This window comes from Scomber scombrus, unplaced genomic scaffold (assembly GCF_963691925.1).
Source record: "Scomber scombrus unplaced genomic scaffold, fScoSco1.1 SCAFFOLD_116, whole genome shotgun sequence".
NCBI lineage: Eukaryota > Metazoa > Chordata > Actinopteri > Scombriformes > Scombridae > Scomber > Scomber scombrus.
The window spans coordinates 66,594-89,785 of NW_026910360.1; the positions used below are offsets into that span (position 1 = coordinate 66,594).

General features: G+C 41.7%; 1 protein-coding gene across 1 annotated transcript in view; it reads right to left on the reverse strand.

The window, feature by feature from the left end:
- Nucleotides 1-23,192, reverse strand: part of LOC133976959 (brain-specific angiogenesis inhibitor 1-associated protein 2-like) — a gene marked incomplete at its 5' end in the record, with an annotated part of 59,831 nt that overhangs the window by 12,923 nt on the left and 23,716 nt on the right. Inside the window, 3 exon segments of the mRNA XM_062415098.1 lie at nucleotides 7,007-7,144; nucleotides 11,039-11,110; nucleotides 12,120-12,181. Coding sequence (XP_062271082.1) covers nucleotides 7,007-7,144; nucleotides 11,039-11,110; nucleotides 12,120-12,181 — 272 coding nt within the window.

Sequence of the window (23,192 nt, forward strand, 5' to 3'; positions counted from 1 at the left end):
TAAGCTTCATTAATTAAGAATCCATCTTGCTATTTGCAGCATGTGTGACTGATAAAGACTGTGACTGACATTTGGTAAAAAAAAAAACTCATTATGAAGGGAAGCTGTGAAAAAACTCTGAATATGAACAAGTATGTGAGAGTTAAACAGAGAAAAGTAGCAAATCCAAACTTTTCTCTATTTGCAGCCAAACGTCTATGTGTTGTCATTTTCATTAATTGTTTTTTCTCTTTTTAGAAGCCTGAATAAGTCGTAAAATTATCCATAAATGTAACTTAATTTAGTTTTTTCTTAATTTATACCTGAATATATCATCCTAAGACTTCTTATTCTTTCTTCTTACACTTAAAAAACAAGTAATTTCTGCAGGATTGGTGCAGTAAAAGTGGGAGGTGCATCATTTAAAAACCTTTAATCTATCCTTTTTCCACCAATGGTGCATCAGTAACAAACACACCAGGTGATTTATCAGCAGCTCGGAGCTTTATGGCTCCTGAGGATCCATCTCAGATAGTTTTAATATTAACAATCAATCATGAGAAGCAGCAGGAGGAGGAGCAAGTGGCGATATCTGCTCCAAAAAGCACCAGTGAGCTGCTGCATCACTTCATTATAAAGTTAGACAGCAAAAGGAGCCTCGTTATGTTTAAGTTGAGTCTAATTTATCTAACGGAAGGCCGCGCACCAACACTAAGCCGCTGGGCCACAGTTTACAATATAAACTAATATAAGTTCATTTACACCTGCTGTCTGTGGGTTAGAAGATATTACAAACTACACAATACCAAACAATTATAAACTATTGCAATTAGCAAACTTTACAAACATGACTGTTGCTCTGCAGAAGGACACACATGATGTTTAAGTGATGGTGTCGTCCTCCCGGGTCAAATTGACCCTGTCTGTTTTGACTGTTCCTTCTTTCCTTCCTTCCTTCCATCTGTCCTTCCTCTCCTTCCTCCCTTCCCTCTTTCCTCCCTCCCTCCTTCTTTCCTTCCTTCCTTTCCCTTCCTCCCTTCCTTCTTTCCTCCCTTCCTCTTTTCCTTTCTCCCTCCCCCCCTCCTTCCTTGTTTCCTCCCTCCCTCCTACCTTCCTTTCTTCTTTCCTTCCTTCTTCCTTCCTCCCTTACTTAATAAGGAAGGAAAGATGGGAGGTAGAAGGAAGGAAAGGATTCCTTCCTTCTACCTCCCTTCTTTCCTCCTTTCCTTCCTTCTTCCTCCCTTCCTTCTTCCCTTGACTCTGAGGACAACAGGAGGGTTAAGTGGTGGTGTCACAAGAAAATGAGTTAATTTATACTGTCAAATAAATCAATAAATTATACTTTTTTATGTGTTTTCCCTTAACCCTCCTGTTGTCCTCAAGTCAAGGAAAGAAGGAAAGATGGACGGATGGAAGGAAGGAAGGAATGATGGAAGGACGGAATGATGGAAGGGGGGGAAGAAGGAAGGAAAGGAGGAAGGAAGGAAGGAAGGAAGGAAGGAAGGGGGAAGAAGGGGGAAGAAGGAAGGAAGAAAAGGAGGAAGGAAGGATGGAAGGGAGGAAGAAATAAGGAAAGGAGGGAGGAAGAAGGAAGGAAGGAAAGATGGAAGGAAGGAAGGAAGGAAGGAAGGAAGGAAGGAAGGATGGAAGGAAGGAAGGAAGGTCGGAAGAAGGAAGGAAAGGAGGAAGGAAGGATTGAAGGGAGGAAGAAAGAAGGAAAGGAGGGAGGAAGGAAGAAAAGATGGAAGGAAGGAAGGAAGGAAGGAAGGAAGGAAAGAAAGATGGAAGGAAGGAAGGAAGGAAGGAAGGAAGGAAAGAAGGAAGGAAAGATGGAAGGAAGGAAAGATGAAGGAAGGAAGGAAGGAAGGAAGGAAGGAAGGAAGGAAGAAGGAAGGAAGGAAGGAAGGAAGGAAGGAAGGAAGGAAGGAAGGAAGGGAGGAAAGAAGGAACAGTCAAAAACGGACGGGGGCAATTTTGATCCGTGAGGACGACAAGAAGTTTAATCGTAGAAACATCTGAGCCAACAGAGGGAAACTTTCACAGGCTTCACACAAACATACTGTCTGCTATAAGCACCCAATGACTCATATATATATGTATATATATAATAAATTGTATATTTTTCCATATTGTTCGGTCAAAAACTGCAAAATCTGTCCTGTTACGATTGGCTGTGAGCTGCCTGCCAAGACTGCGTTCCCAGGAGGGCCCATATGACGCACAGCAGGAACCTGGCTGCATAAACACACACAGCAATACGTACACATGCTGCTCGGAGGGTCCACCACACACACACACACACACACACACACACACACACACACACACACAGGTGCAAATACCACATGTCCCGCCAATCCTCTGAATGTGTTATTCTGATAATATGAGAGTTACTGAAGTTAGCAGCTTCACCACACACACACACTACACTTACACAAACAAAACATCATTAAAAAAAACATTAAGAAGCATAAATCTTAGTTGTTTATTATCAGAAACACTTGATCTGCTTAAGAGCCAAAAACCGTTATAACTCAAATGGATGGTGGAGTTAACACCACAACTATAAAGACAATAACTACAGTGGTGAACGATATCGTTGGATCACTTTTCAGAGCAATTTGATGAACGATAGAAAAACTGACAACCAATCAGAATCCTTCCTATAAACCATACAGCAGCCTGACAGCCAATCAGAATCCTTCCTATAAACCATACAGCAGCCTGACAGCCAATCAGAATCCTTCCTATGAACCATACAGCAGCCTGACAGCCAATCAGAATCCTTCCTGTAAACAATACAGCAGCCTGACAGCCAATCAGAATCCTTCCTATAAACCATACAGCAGCCTGACAGCCAATCAGAATCCTTCCTATAAACCATCCGTCCTCCCGGGTCAAATTGACCCCGTCTGTTTTGACTGTTCCTTCTGTCCTTCCCTCCTTCCTCCCTTCCTTCTTTCCTCTGTCCTTCTCTACTCTTCCTTCCTCCTTTCGTCTGTCCCTCCCTCTTCTCTCTTCTTTCTTCCACTCTCCACTCCTCTTTCCTTCCTTCCTTTCCTTCCTCCATCCCCCTTTCTTCCTTCTTCTGTCCTTCCTTCCTCCTCCCTACTTCTTTCCTTCCTCCTTCCTTCCTTCCTTCCTTTCCTCTCTTCCTCTTTCCTCTGTCCTTCTTTACTTCTTCCTCCTTTCCTCTTTTTCCCTTCCTCCCTCCCTCCCTCCCTCATTCTCCCTCCCTCCCTTCCTTCCTTCCTTCCTCTTCCTTCCTCCTCTCTTCCTTCTTTCCTTTCCTCCTTTCCTTCCTCCCATCTTTTCTTCATTCTTCTTCCCTCCCTCCTTCTTCCTTCCTTCTTCCTCCTTTCCTTCCCTCCTTCCCTCCCTCCCTTCCTTCCTCCCTCCTTTCCTCCAGGACAATATCCATAGTCCTCCTTCTGTGCAAAAATGCTTTTAAAAGTTTATCATCATCTATAATATCAAGCTTCAGTAGCCTGAGTTGATCATATCAAGGGAATATCTTATTCCACTGTATCCCTATCTTCATCTCCTTAGTATAAAATTCCCTTTTTGTGTTTCCCTGTTGAGCTGCAGTGAAGTGAAAGTTTAAAAAAAAGACTAACTTGAAAGATGTTCACTTGATTTGTCAAATTAGGGCAACTGAGACCTCGTGTTAGCTTCAGATAAAAATGTGAACACTTTTTTTTTTTGCACTTTAAATTTTAACTTTATTTTCCTTTCTTCCTTCTTTCCTTCCGTTCGCCTGTCGTTCCTTCCTTCCATCTTTCCTTCCTTCCTTCTGTCCTTTCTTCCATCTTTCCTTCCTGTCTGTTTTCCTTCCTTCCTTCCCTCTGTCCTTCCTGTCTTCTTTTCCTTTGTTAATTTCTCCCTTCCTTCTGTTCGTCTGTCCTTCCTTCCTTCCTTCCTTCCTTCCTTCCTTCCTTCCTTCCTTCCTTCCTTCCTTCCTTCCTTCCTTCCTTCCTTCCTTCCTTCCTTCCTTCCCTCCATCTTTCTAATGGTCCGGTCCACATGAGATCAAACTGGGCTCTATATATCCTCATCGTTGAGTTCATGCTGAGAGATGAAGCGACATGCACTCAGGGAACCGTCGGCTCTCTCAGCTGATAGCGGGACTTTCACGCCCGGTAAGCCGTTAAACCTCCAGAGGAAACCCGAAGGACTTCTGAGGCTGAGTGTTTCCCTCGCTGCAGCCCCCCCCCCCCCCTTCTCTCTCCTCAGTATCGATTTTTGTAACAACAATCCCGGCCGTCCCTTTCACGCACCGCCGGCCATCCGCTGCAGCAACACTAACAATTACACAATGATTACCTCCACACCGCTGCTCCTGTATAGAGCGATGTGGAGCGAGCGCCTCGGACCTCTGGAAACGCTGCACCATTAACCCTCAACCTCTGACACAGTGTTTCCTCTCAGCTGCCACCATGAATTAAAGCTTTACAGTGTCCACTTCAATCCTCATTTAGACACATATGTCTTTTACTGTGTGTAGTTCAACTAAAATGATCCCGGCTGTTTTAACTGTTCCTTCTTTCCATCCTTCCTCCCTTTTTTTTTTCTTCTGTCCTTCTTTCCTTCCTTCGTCCCTTCCTCTTTTCCTTTCTCCTCCCTCCCTCCTTCCTCTTTTGTCCTCCCTCCCTCCATCATCTACCTTCCTTCTTTTCCTTGTTCCCTTTCTTCTTTCCTTTCCTCCCTTCCTCCCTCCCTCCTCCCCTTCCTTCCTTCTTTCCGTCTGTCCTTTCCTCCCTCCCTCCTTCTCTCTTTTTCTTCCTTGCCTCCTTCCTTCCTTCCTTCTTTCATGTTTTTCCTTTCCTCCCTCCCTCCCTACCTCTTTTCCTTTCTCCCCCCCTCCCTCCTTCCTTCTTTCCTTCCTTCCTTCCTTTTTTCTTTCCTGCCTTCCTTCCTCCCTCCTTTCCTTCCTTCTTCCTCCCTTCCTTCCTTCCTTCCTTCTTTCATGTTTTTCTTTCCTCCCTCCCTCCCTACCTCTCTTTTCCTTTCTCCCTTCCTCCTCCTTTCCTTCCTTCTTCCTCCTCCTTCCTTCCTTAATTTCCTTCCTCCCTCCTTTCCTTCCTTCTTCCTCCCTTCTTCCTCCCTTCCATCCTTCCTTCCTTGACTCGAGGACAACAGGAGGGTTAAACTCTATAGGTTTATAGTTTACATTATAAGTGAAAGGAAAACTTTACATTAAATGGAAGAAGTCTGGTGTTGAGCTAAATTTGTATTATTGTCAGTAATGTTATTGTATATATGAACTTTGACCTGCGAGTCTTCACTGCTTCCCTGACATTTCCTCCCTCTCTCTCTCTTTACTGTTTTCTCTTCCTCTCAGAGTGCGGAGGAGAGCATCCGATCAGACAGACAGCGCATCACATCGCAGCAGCTGTGCAGGTTGTATAAGAGGGGCCCCCGCGTGTCACCACGAAGCCTACAGAGAGACTCACGCCGTCTCCTCCTCACGCCTCCGCTCAAGCAGTTACCTGAACATGAGGGAAATAAGCCTCTCAACTGGCTCACCTGGCCTACATAAGCATATAAACAAACGTTGCGTAACGCTGATGAAGCCAATAAAGAGCAGCGGCTAATGAAGTAGATGCAAAGAGTGTGAAAGTTAAAATAGTGAAAGTTGGATTAAACATATGATAAAATGTCCTTTTATAGAGTTTATTTACTGTTCCTTCTTTCCTTCCTTCCTCTCTCTTTCTTTAATTTTTCCTTCGTTCTTCCCCTCCTTCCCTCTTTCTTTGCTCCCTCCTCCTTCCATACTTCTTCCATCCCTCCTTTCTCCTTTCCTTCCTCCTTCCCTCCTTCCTCCTTTCCTTCCTTCCTTCCTTCCTTCTTACTCCTGTCCTTCCTTCCTTCCTTCTTACTCCTTTCCCTCCTTTCTTACTCCCTTCCTTCCTTCCTCCTTTCCTTCCTCCCTCCCTCCTTACTCCTTTCCCTCCTTCCTTCCTTTCTTCCTTCCTTCTTACTCCTTTCCTTCCTTCCCTCCTTCCTTCCTTCCTTCCTCCCTTCCTCCCTCCTTTCCTTTCCTTTCCTTCAGTCCTCCTTTCCTCCCTCCCTCCTCCTTACTTCTTACTCCTTTCCTTCCTTCCTTTCTTCTTTCATTCCTACTCCTTTCCTTCCTTCCTTCCTTCCTTCTTACTCCTTTCCCTCCTTTCTTACTCCTTTCCTTCCTTCCTCCTTTCCTCCCTCCCTCCCTCCTTACTCCTTTCCTTCCTCCCTCCCTCCCTCACTCCTTACTCCTTTCTTCCTTCCTCCCTCCTTTCCTTCCTCCCTCCCTCAAAGGTTTAATAAATGATCCCCCCATTTCTGTGTTAGCCATTTTTTTGGAAATCATGGTCAAAAGGCCCTTATTTAAATTAAACTATACCTCATTATTGAATTAACACCTGTCGTCCTCCTGGGTCAAAATTGACCTGAGGACAAAATCTATGCATATCAAATCTATGCATTTGTGTCGTTTAGCTCATGGGTTTTCTGTTAAAAGACAAAAAGAAACCTCTCAAATGTTTGCCACAGTGAGTTTAGCCTTCACTATCTCCATTCCTCTGACTGTGCAGAGCCTCGCAGACTGGCACCCAAACTGCATGTTCCCAGTCGGGGGTCCCATCCCATTCAGCTCAGTGCATCCTATCCCATCAGCGTCGGCAGCAGTCACGGATTACCAGCCGCACTGAAGCTCAAATCCCCCCCCCCACCACAACTTTTAGGGAGGGGAGGGGAGCAGCATGTGAGAGCCAACCCTGTAGGGCAATAAAGTGTGTGCTACACTGCAGAAGAGTCAGCCTGGATGCACTAAAAACTCTGCAGATTGGACCGAAATAAACACGAAGAATGATGAATTACGAGGAAGCAAATAAAGCCAGCGGTATCATCCTTTTCTTGGCACTGTTTGATGTAGACATTTGGTGGTCTTCTAGCTAGCAGACCATAAGGATCCTCCAGAGCTTCCTCATTGATTCATCGAAAAAGCACCAACACACACACACACACACACACACACACACACACTGACCTGCATCTCCTTGTCTCCGTACTTGGACGGGTGCTTGCTGCCCTGGCTCTTTCGGCGCAGCTTCTTCAGCTCTGCCTGGCACTTCTCCAAACTCTCCCCTTTGCTCTTGTGCTCCATCTGGTACTTCTTCAGCGCAGCCTGAGGAGGGCAGCACACAGTCAGCAGGGGGGCAAAGCACTGCTGCTTCGCATGTGTCAGCATCCGCACACGATGCTTCATACACTGACATTACTGATTCAAACTGTCCCTGACGAGCGGTCGGCTTCTGTTTTCACTGCCTGACTGAGACTGGAGAGCTGAGTGAGGATGAAGCTGTTGGGTTATTATGATATATTGGTTATTTATTCATCTGTTTTCTTCCCTTTCTCTTGTTTCTTTCCTCTCTATCTGTAGCTGACTGCTTGGGAAGAGAGGCTGTAGTATACCCAAAGACTATAATTTTGCTATAATGCTCCAATTCTTTGCATCTATTATTTTACTGTTACTCCTCCCTCCGTAAAGGATTGGATCAGACATCTGTTCTTCTTATAATTGGAGATTAGTGCAATAATATATGCAGATTCTGGTGCAAGTGCAATACAAAGATGTGCATGTGTGCATTTGTACCACTGAGGAGTTGCACGGAAATTTTATTGTACATCTGTGCAACGACTAATAAAGGCCTGCAGAGTCGATGTGATACAAAAGGTGTCGTAACTTTTTGCTTCCTACTTTCCAAACTAGCTGTCATGCTGAGTGTCTGCTGTTTAATAAATATAATATACTTACTCTAATCTTTTCATCCTTTCTGTGTCTGTTAGCTAAGCATATATTTGTATATTTGATCGACTAGTTTGCTTGTTAGATGTATTTTTCTATATTTGGCATATTGAAATAACGACATATTGATATGTTGACACTGAATTTAATATGAAAGCTTGGTTCAGAACCCTCAAATCTTTGCCTTAGTGGCCCCCAACTTTTGATATAATAATCCAAAAACCTGGTATGGGTCCTTCAAATCCCAAAATTTGGGACTTTTAAGGGGCGACAAAAGTTATTATGTGTTATTCCCCAACATGTCAAATCTCTTATTTGTTAAAATCTCTCAATTTGGTAGCTGTGCAATGACTAATAAAGGCAAATCTCTTCTATTCTATTATAGATTCAGCTTGCAGAGTCGATGTGATACAAAAGGTGTTTCCTGCTTTACTAACTAGCTGTCATGCAAGATTACAACTACTAATGTAGAGTAATATTTCACCCTTTCTGTGTATATTTGATCGTCTAGGTTGCTTATCACATGTGTTTTTTTCCCAGTGTATAATCACAAAAGTTAGTTGGCATATGAACATGAATAAATAAAGTTTGATACACCTACAAATTTAAGTTGATATGAAAATTTGATACAGAGTCCTCAAATCTTTGGTATAGTGACCCCCAAGGTTTGATATTATGATTCTAAAATCTGGTAAAGTCCCCTCAAATGCCCAAATTTGGGACTTTGGGAGGCAGCAGAATTTTTGTTAAGTGTGGTACAACTCCACCCAAAATCTCTCATTTGCTAAAATCCCCAAATATGCACATTATTTTTACGTCAAACTTTGGTCGAGTGCCAAAATGTGCTATATCCTATGACCCGAAAACATGTCAGTGCTCTCAGATTTTGGTTATGAACCCCAAAATGTATCACAGTGCCCCCAAATCTAAGATAGTTATAAATCCTCAATAAAATGTCAAATCTCTCATTTGCCAAAATCACCAAATTGTACAAAATGTACATCAACATTTGGTCCAGTGCCAACATTTGTTATTTTCTACAACCCAAAAAGACGTAAATGCTCTCAGATTTTTGTTATGAACCCCCAAATCATTCATAGTTGTAAATCCTGAAATTCATTCATGTACTTTTCCTCCTCATCGTGTGCATAGTCACAGCAGCTGGAGCCTTTCCCAGCATGCACTGGGCAAGAGTCAGGGTATACAGCACTGTGTGTCTATCACAGCAGCAGCATTATATTCTGAATGTGTGCAACGAACATGACGAACAACTTACAGCATAGAAACATCAATACAGAGTTTAAAGCCGGAGGTTATTACGCAGCTCTGGATTCTATTTGCATTTAAATGCATCATATTTTCTGACTGTAATGATGAGAACGAGCCTCCGAACATGCTGCTACACCCGCTGTCGAGAATGATGAAACGTGTTCGGGACGCCTTCCAAACTACTGATTACCATAAATTAATTTATCTGTTTACTTTCTTTTTTTTTTTTTTTTTTTGGGCAAAAACTGCTCATTTTCACAGAATGAGTCATAATTCACAAGGCAGAGTGGGAAGTAATTTACGTAACTTGCTGCAGTGGTTTGGATGAAAGCCGGCGGGGAATTAAGGAGAGAGTGTGCCTTTTTTTTTCCCCCCCCCCCCTTCTTCTGGCCAGTGATTTTATGAGAACATGGTTCATATTCCCCCATAAACTCAGCGTTTCCCTGGAGACGCATCACTGACATGGAGTTAAAAGTGGTGGTGCATTCAGGGACACGGTGGGTCAGGAACATTGTTATGTATCTCCTTTTGCTCTGATATGAAAAGGTGATTCAATTAATAATTTAACATGGATTTTCTCTCTCTCAAAGACACCTGGGGGCTACAAAATACTACAATTAAATAATTTCCAGCTTCAACAACGTGTAAAATAAAACAATTATGAGGAAAAACTGCTATTATAGAGGACTGAAGCCCAATTTCCAGGCTTTCTTTTCAGTTTAGTTCCTCATATTAAATTTTAATGATTCTTTCTAATATTTATTATTGTGCTGGGCAGTGAAAGGTGTATTTTAAGAAAGATAAAGACTGCTTTGTTCATTATGTGCCTGCATCATGAGATATATGTCGCTGTTTGACTTTGTTTTATAGAGCTTTTATTGAGTCAGTTTTGACATTTTCTGTAATTTGCTGCTATGGAAATCTTCCCATTAGAGATAAGAATGCACTGTCAAAGAGTGTGAAGGTGGTCAGCAAGATAGTAGGAGTGGAGTTTAGCAGTCTTGCAGCATTTTAAAACAAGCAGGTGTTAAACAAAGCAATTAGCATTTATCAAGACAAAAGTCGCCCTCTGCATGGAGAGTATACGGGAGGCGCTTCAGCACTCCAATAGCTTTTAAACAGCGGTACAACAATTCCTTTATCCCTCTTTCCATCCAGGCACTGAACGCACTCTACAGAGGGAGATAGTCCTTGTCCATCGTAGTCCCCCCCCGTCCCTGGCTTGGACGTATTTATTAGTTTTTATTCGTTTTTCTTTTATAAATTCATGTTTTAATTCCAATCAGTTAATTTTGTTGCTGTGTTTTAATCTGTTGTGTGGTCTGTGTTGTTTTTTCTGTATTCCTGCTGCAAACTAAATGCCCTTTTGGGACAAACAATAAAATTAATCTGGAATCTGGAATATGTTAAAGGCTAACAAGATAATCGTTTTTATCTTCGTTAAAGCTGCGTTGATTTATTTTTTTATGGCCACTAGGGGGCAGAAGATCTCCACAAGAAGCTGACAGACACACCTGGTCGATTCTTCATATACTTCATGTTAAAACTACTTATATATTATTTGGTCATCCAGTCTTTCTAACACCTTATTTCTGTAATTTTCTATCCTGGTCTATTCTGTACACACATCTTTTTTACACATTTCATCCATTTTTTTCTTCATTAGATGGTTATTTGAGGGTGAATTTGTGTTTCGTCATATAATACACTGATAAAATTGACTTGGCTTGCCTGTACAGGCATTATGGCAACTCTTGCCTGTTAACTTCTCCCATTTCAGCTCCATCAACTCACTTCTGTTCACCAGCTCGTCACTAACTTTGTCTGCTGTTTGTGTCGGGCGGATTGAGTTCAGTGGGTTTATCTGAGCTTGTTTGTTTAAAAAAAAAAAAAAACCAACTACCTACTGCTGCTAGAAACAACTAAGAGCTAAAAAAGCTTTTGTTTTGTCACCGTAAGCCACTCATTTCACATCAGCTGTCGAAACAAAGACTCGAGTCTCACGTTCAGGTAGCGTGCGTCCAGCTCCACCTTCTTCTCCAGCTCCGTCAGCAGCTCGTTGTGGAAAGACTTGAGCTGCAAAGACACAGGAACACACACAAAAAAACCCTCAAAAACAATGCAACATAACACTAAAAACACACCAAAAACCTCAAGTTACCACATGCACACAACCACAGTGGATTGTTGTCAATGAGGAATGTTTAAGTGTAGTGAATGTGAGAATGACTGGAGGGGATGTATTTGTGTTACCATTGGATATGCCACACCCAAAAACAATAAAAGGAAGATGTCTGGTACGTAAAATGCATGCCAAAGTTAATGTTTTGTCTGTGTGCATGTATAGTCTAATGTGTTTAATGTTGCATATGTGACAATCTACTCATCTAATGACTAAATGTGAAGGGAAAAAAACAGCAAAAGCATCAATTCTCGCACTAAGTGACCTCTAACCGTCGTCATTTCCTTCTTATCATCCACGCAGGAAGACATAATATTTTCTCTGAGTACTATCAGCAGGATATTTGCTTTCCATTTGCTGTAGATTGGAAGACTAAATATTGAGTTCATTGCTTTAGAAATGTAGACACAACAGTTTATTGAGTCTCACTGTTCCCAAAGTTGCAGTGTTTTACTTCACAATACTAAAACCCATCATGATTTCTTAACATTTTGACATTCATTACCCAAATGAAGAGAGGACATTCACATTTAAATATAATTTTGAATGCTCCTCATTTCCTCTCTTGGTTGACTGAATGTTCCCTGCAAACATAGCCACAATTGGCCAATTTATGCTCTGAAAGATTCAAATAAAGGTCTTTCTGGAAAGATGAACTAAAACATATTTCCATTCTGCAATGGTTGTAATTTACATATCAGAAGACCAGTAAACAAACCAAACTGAAGGAAGGGAAGCTGCTTTCAGAAAGTACACACTAGGAGCTACTCAAGTACAGCAGTGAGTGTCATAACGTCCAGCCGTGCCGAGTATTAAATATTAAATTTACAATCTGTTTGGCTCCAAAAACTGGTGGCTTAAGAAGTGCTCATTTTAGCAACACAACCGCCGCCACATGCTCACCATCTCTTCAAGCTGGATCTGGATCTGTCTGTGCACTTCAGCCATTTGAAAGAGAACCTCCCCTGCAGAGAAAAGACAAAGAAGAGAAAGACAATAAACAAAAAAGGGGGGGGGAGGGTTGGAAAGAGAAAGAGAGAGAGAGACAAAAAAAAGATAGATATTAAATCCTTCAAATGTCTGTGAGAGCTACATACAGTACATCGTGCAAAAAACATAAAGACCATGCAGCCACACAGAACAGATGTGAGACAGGTGCGTGATGTCGAGGGAGGAGGAGGAGGAGGAGGAGGAGGAGGAGGAGGAGGCGATGGACAAGATGAAACATCTGTCATGGAACCGACGAAGCAGACGAAACTCAAAAGAACATTACAGAAATATGCAGCACAGACAGAATGGATGATAAATCAATTTTTAAAAAATGTTTTCAGTACTGAAATCAAACTAGTGTTTTTCTAACATTACTACTGCTATTGAAAAAACACAAGAAAAGCATGATTGTATTAAGTATTTCTTCTTTGCATTAACACAAATGTTCTACTACAACATAACAGGAGAAAAGATAACAAAACACTGAAAAGCAGAACCCAGAAAGAAGTCAATAGCTAAAAAAAATAATTAAAAAAAAGGAAAAGAGAAACAAAATAGAAAATAAAAGAAAATAAAAAATAAAGGATGATTCATGCAGCCAGGGAGGTGCGTGTCATTTTAAGATACCTACATGCTGCCTCTTCTGAATATGCAATGCATTGTAAAAAAAAGGAACAAAAAGATCTAGTTTGAGCAAAGAACAGAAGGAAAGAGACCTCGAAAAGACAGTGAACAGATCAAAAACTACCCCAGAAGAATGAGACACACGACAGGTTTTCACATAGAAAAACACTCAGACAGGCAGTTAGTCAGAGCCTCTACTTATTTACACACCATCTATATATATATATATACACACTGTGTGGCTATATGAGCGTCCAAAAACACATACTGGATTCTTTAGGTTCCTGCTTGTGTCTTAGCAAATAAAAACCATCCAATAAATATATTAAAGTCCAACTGAGATCACATTTAATCATCGCTGTCTGTGGTCAAAAATAATGTTTTTAAATGTATTAGTGACAGTTTAGTATTACTAGAATGGAGAAAAAAGATCTGGTGTTGTTTGATTGACAGCTAAAGGGGCATGTCTATGTCTGTGTTTGATTGACAGCTGAGGAGGCGTGTCTGTGTTTGTGTTTGATTGACAGCTAAGGGGGCGTGTCTGTGTTTGATTGACAGGTGAGGAGGCGTGTCGGTGTCTGTGTTTGATTGACAGCTGAGTGGGCATGTCGGTGTCTCTGTTTGATTGACAGCAGCTGAGGGGGCGTGTCGGTGTCTGTGTTTGATTGACAGATGAGGGGGCGTGTCAGTGTCTGTGTTTGATTGACAGCTGACGGAGCATGTCTGTGCCTGTGTTTGATTGACAGCTGAGGGAGCGTGTCTGTTTTTGATTGACAGCTGAGGAGGCGTGTCTGTGTTTGATTGACAGCTGAGGGAGCGTGTCGGTGCCTGTGTTTGATTGACAGCTGAGGGAGCGTGTCTGTGTTTGATTGACAGCTGAGGGAGCGTATCGGTGCCTGTGTTTGATTGACAGATGAGGGGGCGTGTCAGTTTGATTGACAGCAGAAGGGGCCGTGTCAACATCTGTGTTGATTGACAGCTGAGGGGGCGTGTCAGTGTCTGTGTTTGATTGACAGCAGCTGGAGGGGGCGTGTCTGTGTCTGTGTTTGATTGACAGACTTTAGCAGGAAAGTTCATATTTGTTGTTGTTCAGATTCTGTGACTCTTGTGTTGTGTAACAGGATGCAATCAGGCTCAGTGTGACTGCCTGTTCTGCCTATGATAGAAAGGCACATTATTGCTTTATGCAGAAATTTGTTTTAAAGTATCAAAATAAGGACTTCAGCTACGAAAGCAGATGGTTAAACAGTATTTTTCTCCCTCTTGGTTTGAGTTTCCTACAAAGGAGAACACAGCACAACTGATTTAAAGAGCAGATATGTTTACCATAGTAGGCAAAAAGGCAGTTTAATTTCAGTTGGACTTTAAAATTGGATGGATTACTTATCTTTTTTTAATTATAAACATATGTAAACAAAACATTTTCGACAATGATGCCTTAAATTTTGTTTTTCAAAAGCTGTATTAAAAGGTAAATACTGAGTAGAGCCTGACCGATACCTTGATATGTCAGTGGACAAGTCACAAGACATTACAGTACAGAAAAATACGGAAAAAAAGACGTCTGTAGTAACTCTAGCACATATCTTCATCACAATTCGTCTAAAATCATACTTTTAAAAAAAGGGAGCAGGAATGTGTTAATGCTAAACAAATATCAGTGAGTGTATCTTTATAAAAAGGTCTTGAATTTTGAGTATCGATCTCAAAAATCCAGCATAAGTCGAGCTTGAGTGTTAACTTTACTGCACATTAATACATTACCATAAAACATGTAATAAACTCAGCTATACACTTAATTAAACACTTAATTTGAAAAAATGGACATTCATACAATACCATAAAACATGTTAAACTAAACTATACAACACTTAATTTGGGAAAATAGGGGTTAAATATACATATTTTAAAAAACACATCATATACACCATGCATGCATAAATACACTATATATACTGTATATCAGTATTCCCATCCCGTATATATTTGATGAGATAATATCAAGTATAAATGTATAAATGGGAAAATAAGCTTGGGTACATCTCTGAAAACACCATTAGTAGCATCTTCTACAGCTGCAGCACCAGCAAGAAGCATTAAGAGCTAATTTATTCTAAATGAGGCCACTAATATGCATTAATGGCACTCATCTGCCTGCTGCATAATGTGTGCTGACATCAGATAATGTACAGAACGTTGGTGCAGCGCCGATATGAACGAGGTGTGTGTGTGTGGGCAGGTGGACGCTGGTGGATCTGCGGACACCGGACAGTGAAGGAAAGGGGGGTGGAGGAGTGTATGTGTGTGGGGGGGGTTTCACTGTTAGAGTGGGCTGTCTGACGGGGATTAATGGGCTTAATGGAAGTGCTGCGGTCATGCAGATGGGACTCAGTTGGAGAAGAAGGGATTTAGGAAAGGTCGGAGCTGGAGGTGGGGGTGGGGGTGGGGGGGGTACAGGTGGTACAAGTGTAGATTCACTCGAATATAAGATATAAGTGCAGTTGGAAAGCATTTATCTTTCCTACAATGCATTAATCTAATGGCTGAATTTACTTAGTAGACTGACATTTTCCATTAAACATCGAGAAAGACTTAAAATACTGCTTTTTTCTTTGTTTTTTCTTCGATTCTGACCTTCTTTCGATCCTGTTATTCATCCTTCTCTCTCATTATCTTTACCTCTGTCCTTCCTCACCTGCTCTCTTCCTCTTCACAGTCAATATTCTTTAACTTTTTTTTTATATTAAAGTACATTTAACTTCTAAAACAAGAAGAGAAGAAGAAGAAGAAGAAGTAGAAGAGATGCTGCTGACTTCACTATGCATGATAGTTCTCACGAGCGGATATTATTAGAACATTAATAAAGAGAAAAGTAATTGGCAATAATTCATCTATTTAAAAGTAGCAACTGAATATTTGCTAGTTTTCTCAGTTTTCTAAGGTAAATTCAACATGAGTTTCTGACTGAACTAAATGGAGTAATAATCGGCATATGTCACACTGTGCATCAAGTTATTTATTTTCTTTATTAATAAAGAAGATAACTATCAGACCTACTGATAATGAAAATGAATTGTTTGTTGCAGCCTTATAATACTATGATGGACTGATACTACTTTGCTCTCAGTTTTCTGTGTGTACAACTTGGTGAAATCCAACTTTACGACGCAGATGCTCACTGAAAACTACAATATTTAAAGCCTTAAAGCAGATTGTGACACAGAGTCCTTCTTCAAAACCAGGGCCACACAATGGAGGGTTAGGGTTAGGGTTTAGATTATGTTGCTGTGCTCCTAATTTTAGGACTTGGCGATATGGACACAATCAAATATCATGATATTTTAGACCAAATACCTCGATATCGATATTGCAACAATATTACAGAGATGGCTGTTGATGCTTTAACAAAATAAATAATCATCAGTAATGTGGATATAATGACAAAGTGGGTAAAAGGTAAATAACAGAACAGCTAACACAGTCTTTTAAGTTCAGAAAATAATATATTTTACTGTAATGCAGCTTTAAAACTAAGAAAAGACGACTCTGATGACATATTGCGCAATATTACGATATCCAAAATCTAAGACGATATCTCGTCTCATATCACGATATCGATATAATTTCAATATATTGCCCAGCCCTAGCTAATATCCAACACATTTGCAATTAATCACATTATTATATGGTTTAAACTGGACTTTTTGGTGTGTGACATCATCCTGAATTCCCTTTAACTTCCCACAGAAGTCACACATAAAGCATATATTTTGAGATAAACTGGATAAAAGAGAGAAACTAAAAAGGGAAAGTCTTGTCCCGAGAGTCAGAATAACAAAACGTTCTCATCTTGACGAGTACGCCTCCTCTGTTTATGAAAATGCAGTGACAGCTACAACAGCTATAACAGTGCAGAAGTGTTTGCCTGCGACGGGGCATCAGGAGCAGTGAGGCGGATAAATACATCGGCGTCTACACGTTCAAACTTCTTCTTACATTCTTGGAAGGCGCCCACGCTCCACCCGAGCCGTTAATAAACAGCCACCGGCCATCGACAGGCTACTGAACTCAAGCACCTCCATCACACACACACACACACACACACACACACACACACACACACACACACACACACACACACACACACACACACACACACACACACACACACACACACACACACACACACACACACACACACACACACACACACACACACACACACACACACACACACACACACACACACATCTCTCTCACACACGTTTATTTGTTTTCTCAACTCCCAGATGGGTGTCAGGAAGGAAAGATGGAAGGAAGGAAGAAAAGAAGGAAGGAATGATGGAAGGAAGGAAGGAAGGAAGGAAGGAAGAAAAGGAGGGAGGAAGGAAGGAAGGGAGGAAGGAAAGAAGAAAAGAGGGTGGAAGGAAGGGAGGGAGGAAGGAAGGGATGAAAGGAAAGGAAAGAAGGAAGGGAGGAAGGATGGAAGGAAGGAAGGAAGGAAGGAAGGAAGGAAGGAAGGAAGGAAGGAAGGAAGGAAGGAAGGAAAGATGGAAGGAAGGAAGAAGGAAGGAAGGGAAAGAAGGAAGGGAGGAAGGATGGAAAGGAAAGAAGGAAGGAAGGAATGATGGAAGGAAGGAAGAAGAAAGAAAAGGAGGGAGGGAGGGAGGAAGGAAGTTAGGATAGGAAAGGAAGGAAGGAAGGAAGGAAGGAAGGAAGAAAAGGAGGAAGGAAGGAAGGAAAGAAGAAGGAAGGAAGGGGGGAATGATGGAAGGAAGGAAGAAGGAAGAAAAGGAGGGAGGGAGGGAGGAAGGAAGTTAGGAAAGGAAGGAAGGAAGGAAGGAAGGAAGGAAGGAAGGAAGGAAGGAAGGAATGAAGGAAGGAAGGAAGGAAGGAAGGAAGAAAAGGACACACACACACACACACTTACTGTGCAAAGAAAACGAAGCTTCAACTCTTATTCTTGCTCCATCTTTACTCCAGTCTCTGTGCCAATATGAAGCCGATCAGGGAATGAATTATAACTATACAGGATTAACTACACTTCACACTAAACGCTCGCTTCCTCCCTCCATCATTTATTATCTCTGGCTTTTAAAAATAAATGTGTTCATCTATAGACTAATTAAAAGGCTTTTCCTTCGTTGATCGTGCCGGTGGGGAAACTCAGTCTTCTGGCCTTGTTTCTGCTCATCCGTCGGGTCAAAGTTCAGCACTCAGAGCTTCATCGTCTCTTAGCTTCACACTCGAATGGAGCAGATGGTCAGTCAGAGGTTACCCGGCAACCCAGCTGCTGCAGCCAATAAAAACACTGTTTTCTATGTTTGTTTGGTGTTTTTTTGGCCATCATTTATTTATCTATTTATTTCACTCATTAAAGTAATTACTGAGATCTGGGAACATTGTGACGTGACTACAACAGGAAGCAACGATTCAAGCATCTATAAAGTGTTAAAGTTACCAATCACTCTGTTTTAACCTTTCTGTCATCCTCCCGGGTCAAATTGACCCTGTCTGTTTTGACTGTTCCTTCTTTCCTTCCTTCCTCCTTCTCTCTTTCTTTCCTTCCTCTCTCTTTCCTCCCTTCCTTCTTTCCTTCCTCCATCCCCTTTCTTCATTCCTTCTGTCCTTCCTTCCTTCTTTCCTTCCTCCATCCTCCTTTCTTCCTTCCTTCTGTCCTTCCTTCCTCCCTCCTTCCTTCTTTCCTTCCTCCCTCCTTCTCTCTCTTTCTTTTTTTCTTTCTTTCTCATTACCTTCCTTCTTTCCCCCCTCCCTTCCTCCCTCGCTCTCTCCCTTCCTTCATTCCTCCCTCCCTCCTTCCTTCCTTCTTCCCTCCCTCCTTTCCTTCCTTCCTTCCTTCTTCCTCCTTTCCTTCCTTCCTTCTCCCTTCCTTCATTCCTTCCTTCCTTCCTTCCTTCCTACCTCACTCCTTTCCTTCCTTCATCCCTCCTTTCCTTCCTTCCTTCCATCCTCCCTCCTTTCCTTCCTTCCTTACTCCCTCATTTCCTTCCTTCCTCTCTCCCTCCTTTCCTTCCTTCTTTCCTTCCTTCCTTCCTTCCTTCCTTCCTTCCTCCTTTCCTTCCTTCATCCCTCCTTTCCTTCCTCCCTTCCTTCCTTCCTTGACTCGAGGACAACAGGAGGGTTAAACTCTCTTGGTCTCCTTCAGTCCCGCTTCAGGTTTTCACCACTCAAGTTGTTTCATAAGGTGACTAAAACAAAAAGGTTAAAAATGTTAATGCACCATGTTCTGAATCACTGCTGCCTGATGAAAAGCGGGTCTAAAAAGTGCACAGCTACTTCAAACTGGGCCACTGCAACTACTACAACACATACAGTCCATTAACAAAAGAGAAAAATGCTTTTAATATGAGGGGAGACCCAAAAATCATGTCCTTATAAATATTTAATTAATACCTTTCTAATTCCCCTTTTAAAGTAACTCTCTCCTCGAGATGCAACACACTTGTTTCAGTGCTTTTCCCCATTCCTAGAAACCTGTGGTCGTCCTGTGTTACTTCCACACTGGCAAATCTTTTCCCTTTCCCTGTCCTAATTTGAGTTTCACCAAGCTGTAACTATAACTTTATCCTGTGCTATCGATTACTTTTTTGGGTCACCTTTTTATAAAGGTAGAGTTTCTATTTGGCAACAAGACATCATGGACATTTAAAAAGTCTTTGTGTTATATCACTTTGCATTGTTATTTATTGTGTTTTATCTCTTATAGCTGAGGTTTTAAGATAAGCTCAGAGTGGGTTTCTACCTCACTTGCACATGTGTTTTATTTCTATTTTACTATTTTACTCTGACTTTTATTTTACGTATGTGCAAATAAACCAATAAACCAATAACTGTCGGAAATCGTTGCTCATTTAACAGGAAAATGCACACTACATTAAGTACGTTAGGTTAAAGTTGAACCAATATATCAGCTTGTAAACTGGGATTTGATTATGAGAAGTTTGGCTAAGCTCAAGGCTTGACTGCTTATGTTTCTTAACCCATCAAACCTCTTAGCGATGTCGCCACATCTGCAGAAAATTAACCTGATTAAAGTTTTATTATTATTAGCAAACTATGAAAATAAGACCACAGTTGATATAAAGCTAAATGATCCATTTTAAAACTCCTGAATACTGAAAGAGAAACAGGTGTAACAGTGCAGATCTATCAGTGCATCCTGAGGCCATGACTTTGACCTGCACATGTTTTCTACACCTGGAAGATCCCCAAATATCTGGATGTTCTTGTTTCATTGCATCCGTCTAATCCAAAAATAAAGAAATAAAGAAATAAATGAATTATAAAACTCCTCTCCACCTCTCACTTCTTTCACTTGCATTGTGAAATATTGGACTTCAAACGCACCACAACTAAGCCGCTTACTGATAATCAGAGCAGATCACAACATCTGAGGCTTAGAAGAAGAATAGGAGGGAGGAGGGGAGGAGGGGGGTAAAGCACATTGTTGTCCGCACCCAGCGTGCACAGGCCTGGATCAATTAAATGAACACACAAGTGCTGCGATTGTCTACGAAAGGTTCTCCGAAACTGATAGTAAAGCTTCCCTACAACTGTCTGTTAGTCACTATTAATCTGACTTTCATTGGGGTTTTTAGGCTTTGCATGCCAGGCAGGAAACTAAAAGTAGGATTTGAACTGAGTGTACAGTTATTTCATTTAGCAAACTAGGAAAATTAATTACTTAATTAATCCTGAGATATGGGAACATTGTGACATGACTACAACAGGAGGCAGTGATTCAAGCATCTATGAAGTGTTAAAGTTACCAATCACTCTCTGTTTTAACCTTCCTGTCGCCCTCCCGGGTCAAATTGACCCCATCTGTTTTGACTGTTCCTTCTTTCCTTCCTTCCTCCTTCTCTCTTTCTTTCCTTCCTCTCTCTTTCCTCCCTTCCTTCTTTCCTTCCTCCATCCCCCTTTCTTCCTTCCTTCTGTCCTTCCTTCCTCCCTACTTCCTTCTTTCCTTCCTCCCTCCTTCTCTCTTTCTTTCTTCCTCATTACCTTCCTTCTTTCCTTCCTTCCTCCTTTCCTTTCTCCCTCCCTCCCTCCCTCTTTCCCCCTCCCTCCTACTTTCCTCCCTCGTTCCCTCCTTTCCTTCCTTCCTTCTTTCCACCCTCCTTCCTTTCTTCCTTCTTTCCTTCCTGCTTCCTCCATTCCTCGCTTCCTCCCTCCCTCCCACCTTTCCTTCCTACATCCCTCCTTTCCTTCCTCCCTTCCTTCCTTCCTTGACTCGAGGACAACAGGAGGGTTAAACTCTCTTTAGGCTTTGCATGCCAGTTAGGAAACTAAAGGCAGGATTTGAACTCAGTGCAGGGCTATTTCATCAAGCAAACTAGGAAAATTACCCCAATTAAGCAAAAAAAAAAAGAAAAAGAAAATGAAAAGGCACTTTGTTGAGTCTAATACTCACAAGATCCATCGTTAAGTCTGAGGTTCAGAGGTTTACGGCACACGTGGGGGAAGAAATTAGAAACTTCCAGCTTCTAAAAAATACAGCTCACGGGATTACATTAGAGAAATAAGTAAGGGCTCGTCTATCGACCCTGATAAACCGGACTGGAGCAAAGTTCATTCACACAAAAAAACACATCGAACAACAAGTGGTCAGTTTATGTGTGTGTGTGTGTGTGTGTGTGTGTGTGTGTGTGTGTGTGTGTGTGTGTGTGTGGAGCAATTGTGCCTGCAGGCCCAGCAGAGGCCCATTACTCAGTGTGGCTAACCCAAGGGCAGCACTCACATCTCAGTTTATTACCCCGGCTGCTCTCCATGTGACTCCGGAGCTCGACAGAGGGGCGAGAGAGCGGGCGAGCGAGCGAGAGAGAGAGAGAGAGTGAGTGAGAGCGAGCGGTTAATGGCCATACGGTGGAAGGTGTTTTATGTAGTGTGTGCCTCTCTGCAGGGACTGTATTATAGGAGCAAACACAAGCAGGCTCTAATCCCCAGAAAGCTGCAGCGGCGGGAGAACAACGTGCTGCAGGGAGATTTGTCCTCCTCAGAGCCGAATGATTGACACCGTTATTGTTGTGCTCTTCTGGTGGCTTTTATTTCTCTAAACTGCAGCTACATAAATGTGATAAAGATAAATAAATAAATAAAATAACACACCTGAGGATACAAATTGTAAAAAAGCAGGCACAATGCCTCGATATTATTCATATTTTAAGCATCTATTTGACTAAAGAATGACTTGACAAGCATTCAACCTTCGTGTCGTCCTCCCGGGTCAAATTGACCCCGTCTGTTTTGACTGTTCCTTCTTTCCTTCCTTCCTTCCTTCCTTCCTTCCTTCCTTCCTTCCTTCCTTCCTTCCTTATTTCCTTTCCTCCCTTCCTTTCCTCCATCCTTTCCTTCCTTCCTTCCCTTCCTTATTTCCTCCCTTCCTTCCATCCCTCCTTTCCTTCCTTCCTTCCTTCCTTTCTTCCTCCCTCCCTCCTTTCCTTCCTTCCTTCCTCACTCCCTTCCTTCCTTCCTTCCTCCCTCCCTTCCTCCCTCCCTCCCTTCCTTCCTTCTTCCTTCCTTACTTCCTTGAATCGAGGACAACAGGAGGGTTAAAAGTAGAATGTTTCTACATCTGCAGTCCAGCATGACAACATATATAACCCTCCTCACCGTGCTACCACTGTGTTATTTATTATACATTAAACTAACAGCATAAATCTTTAAAAACTTGATGACACACTCATGCTGTCATGTCATAATAACTGAGATCTTTATGTCTTTAAAAAGGAAAAATGATCTTTTTAAAAGGAAATTAGGAATCAGGCTACAGTCAAATCAATATGAATGACCAGCTATAAATAATCATTACATGGTGGCTGATGAGGTGCAAATATAGAGACTGATTATCTGAGACAGCAGATGCAAGCTGGAAGCGAGGGATGGAGGCACGGAGGAGAAAAATAGAGAGGCTTTTTATAAACGTACACTACACACACGCACACACACACGGACCATAGCTGGGCCAATAAGAGGTCCTGGCAGCTAAACTCATCGGTTCTGGCCTCTAATTGGGTCCAAACATTGGGGGAAAATCGGCAGGTAAAGATTTTATTTTAACTGTTTTCTTTAAATGATCCATCAGCTGTTTGCACCTTGTTTGTCTCAATAGAGTTAAGCACATCGAAGGGGGAAAAGCTGCTGTAATAAGGATTTTGGAGGCTTACAAAAAACTAAAAAAAGAGGCATTGTTTAAAAAAGACATAACAGACAAGAGAAGTGTGTGTGTGAGAATTTGCTGACAGCTTCAAACACTTCAGCGTGGTGATAATAACAAACTAAAGGAGCTGACAAGTGTTACTAATGTTTTTAATGTTGTAGAAACATTCAGACACTGGGAAT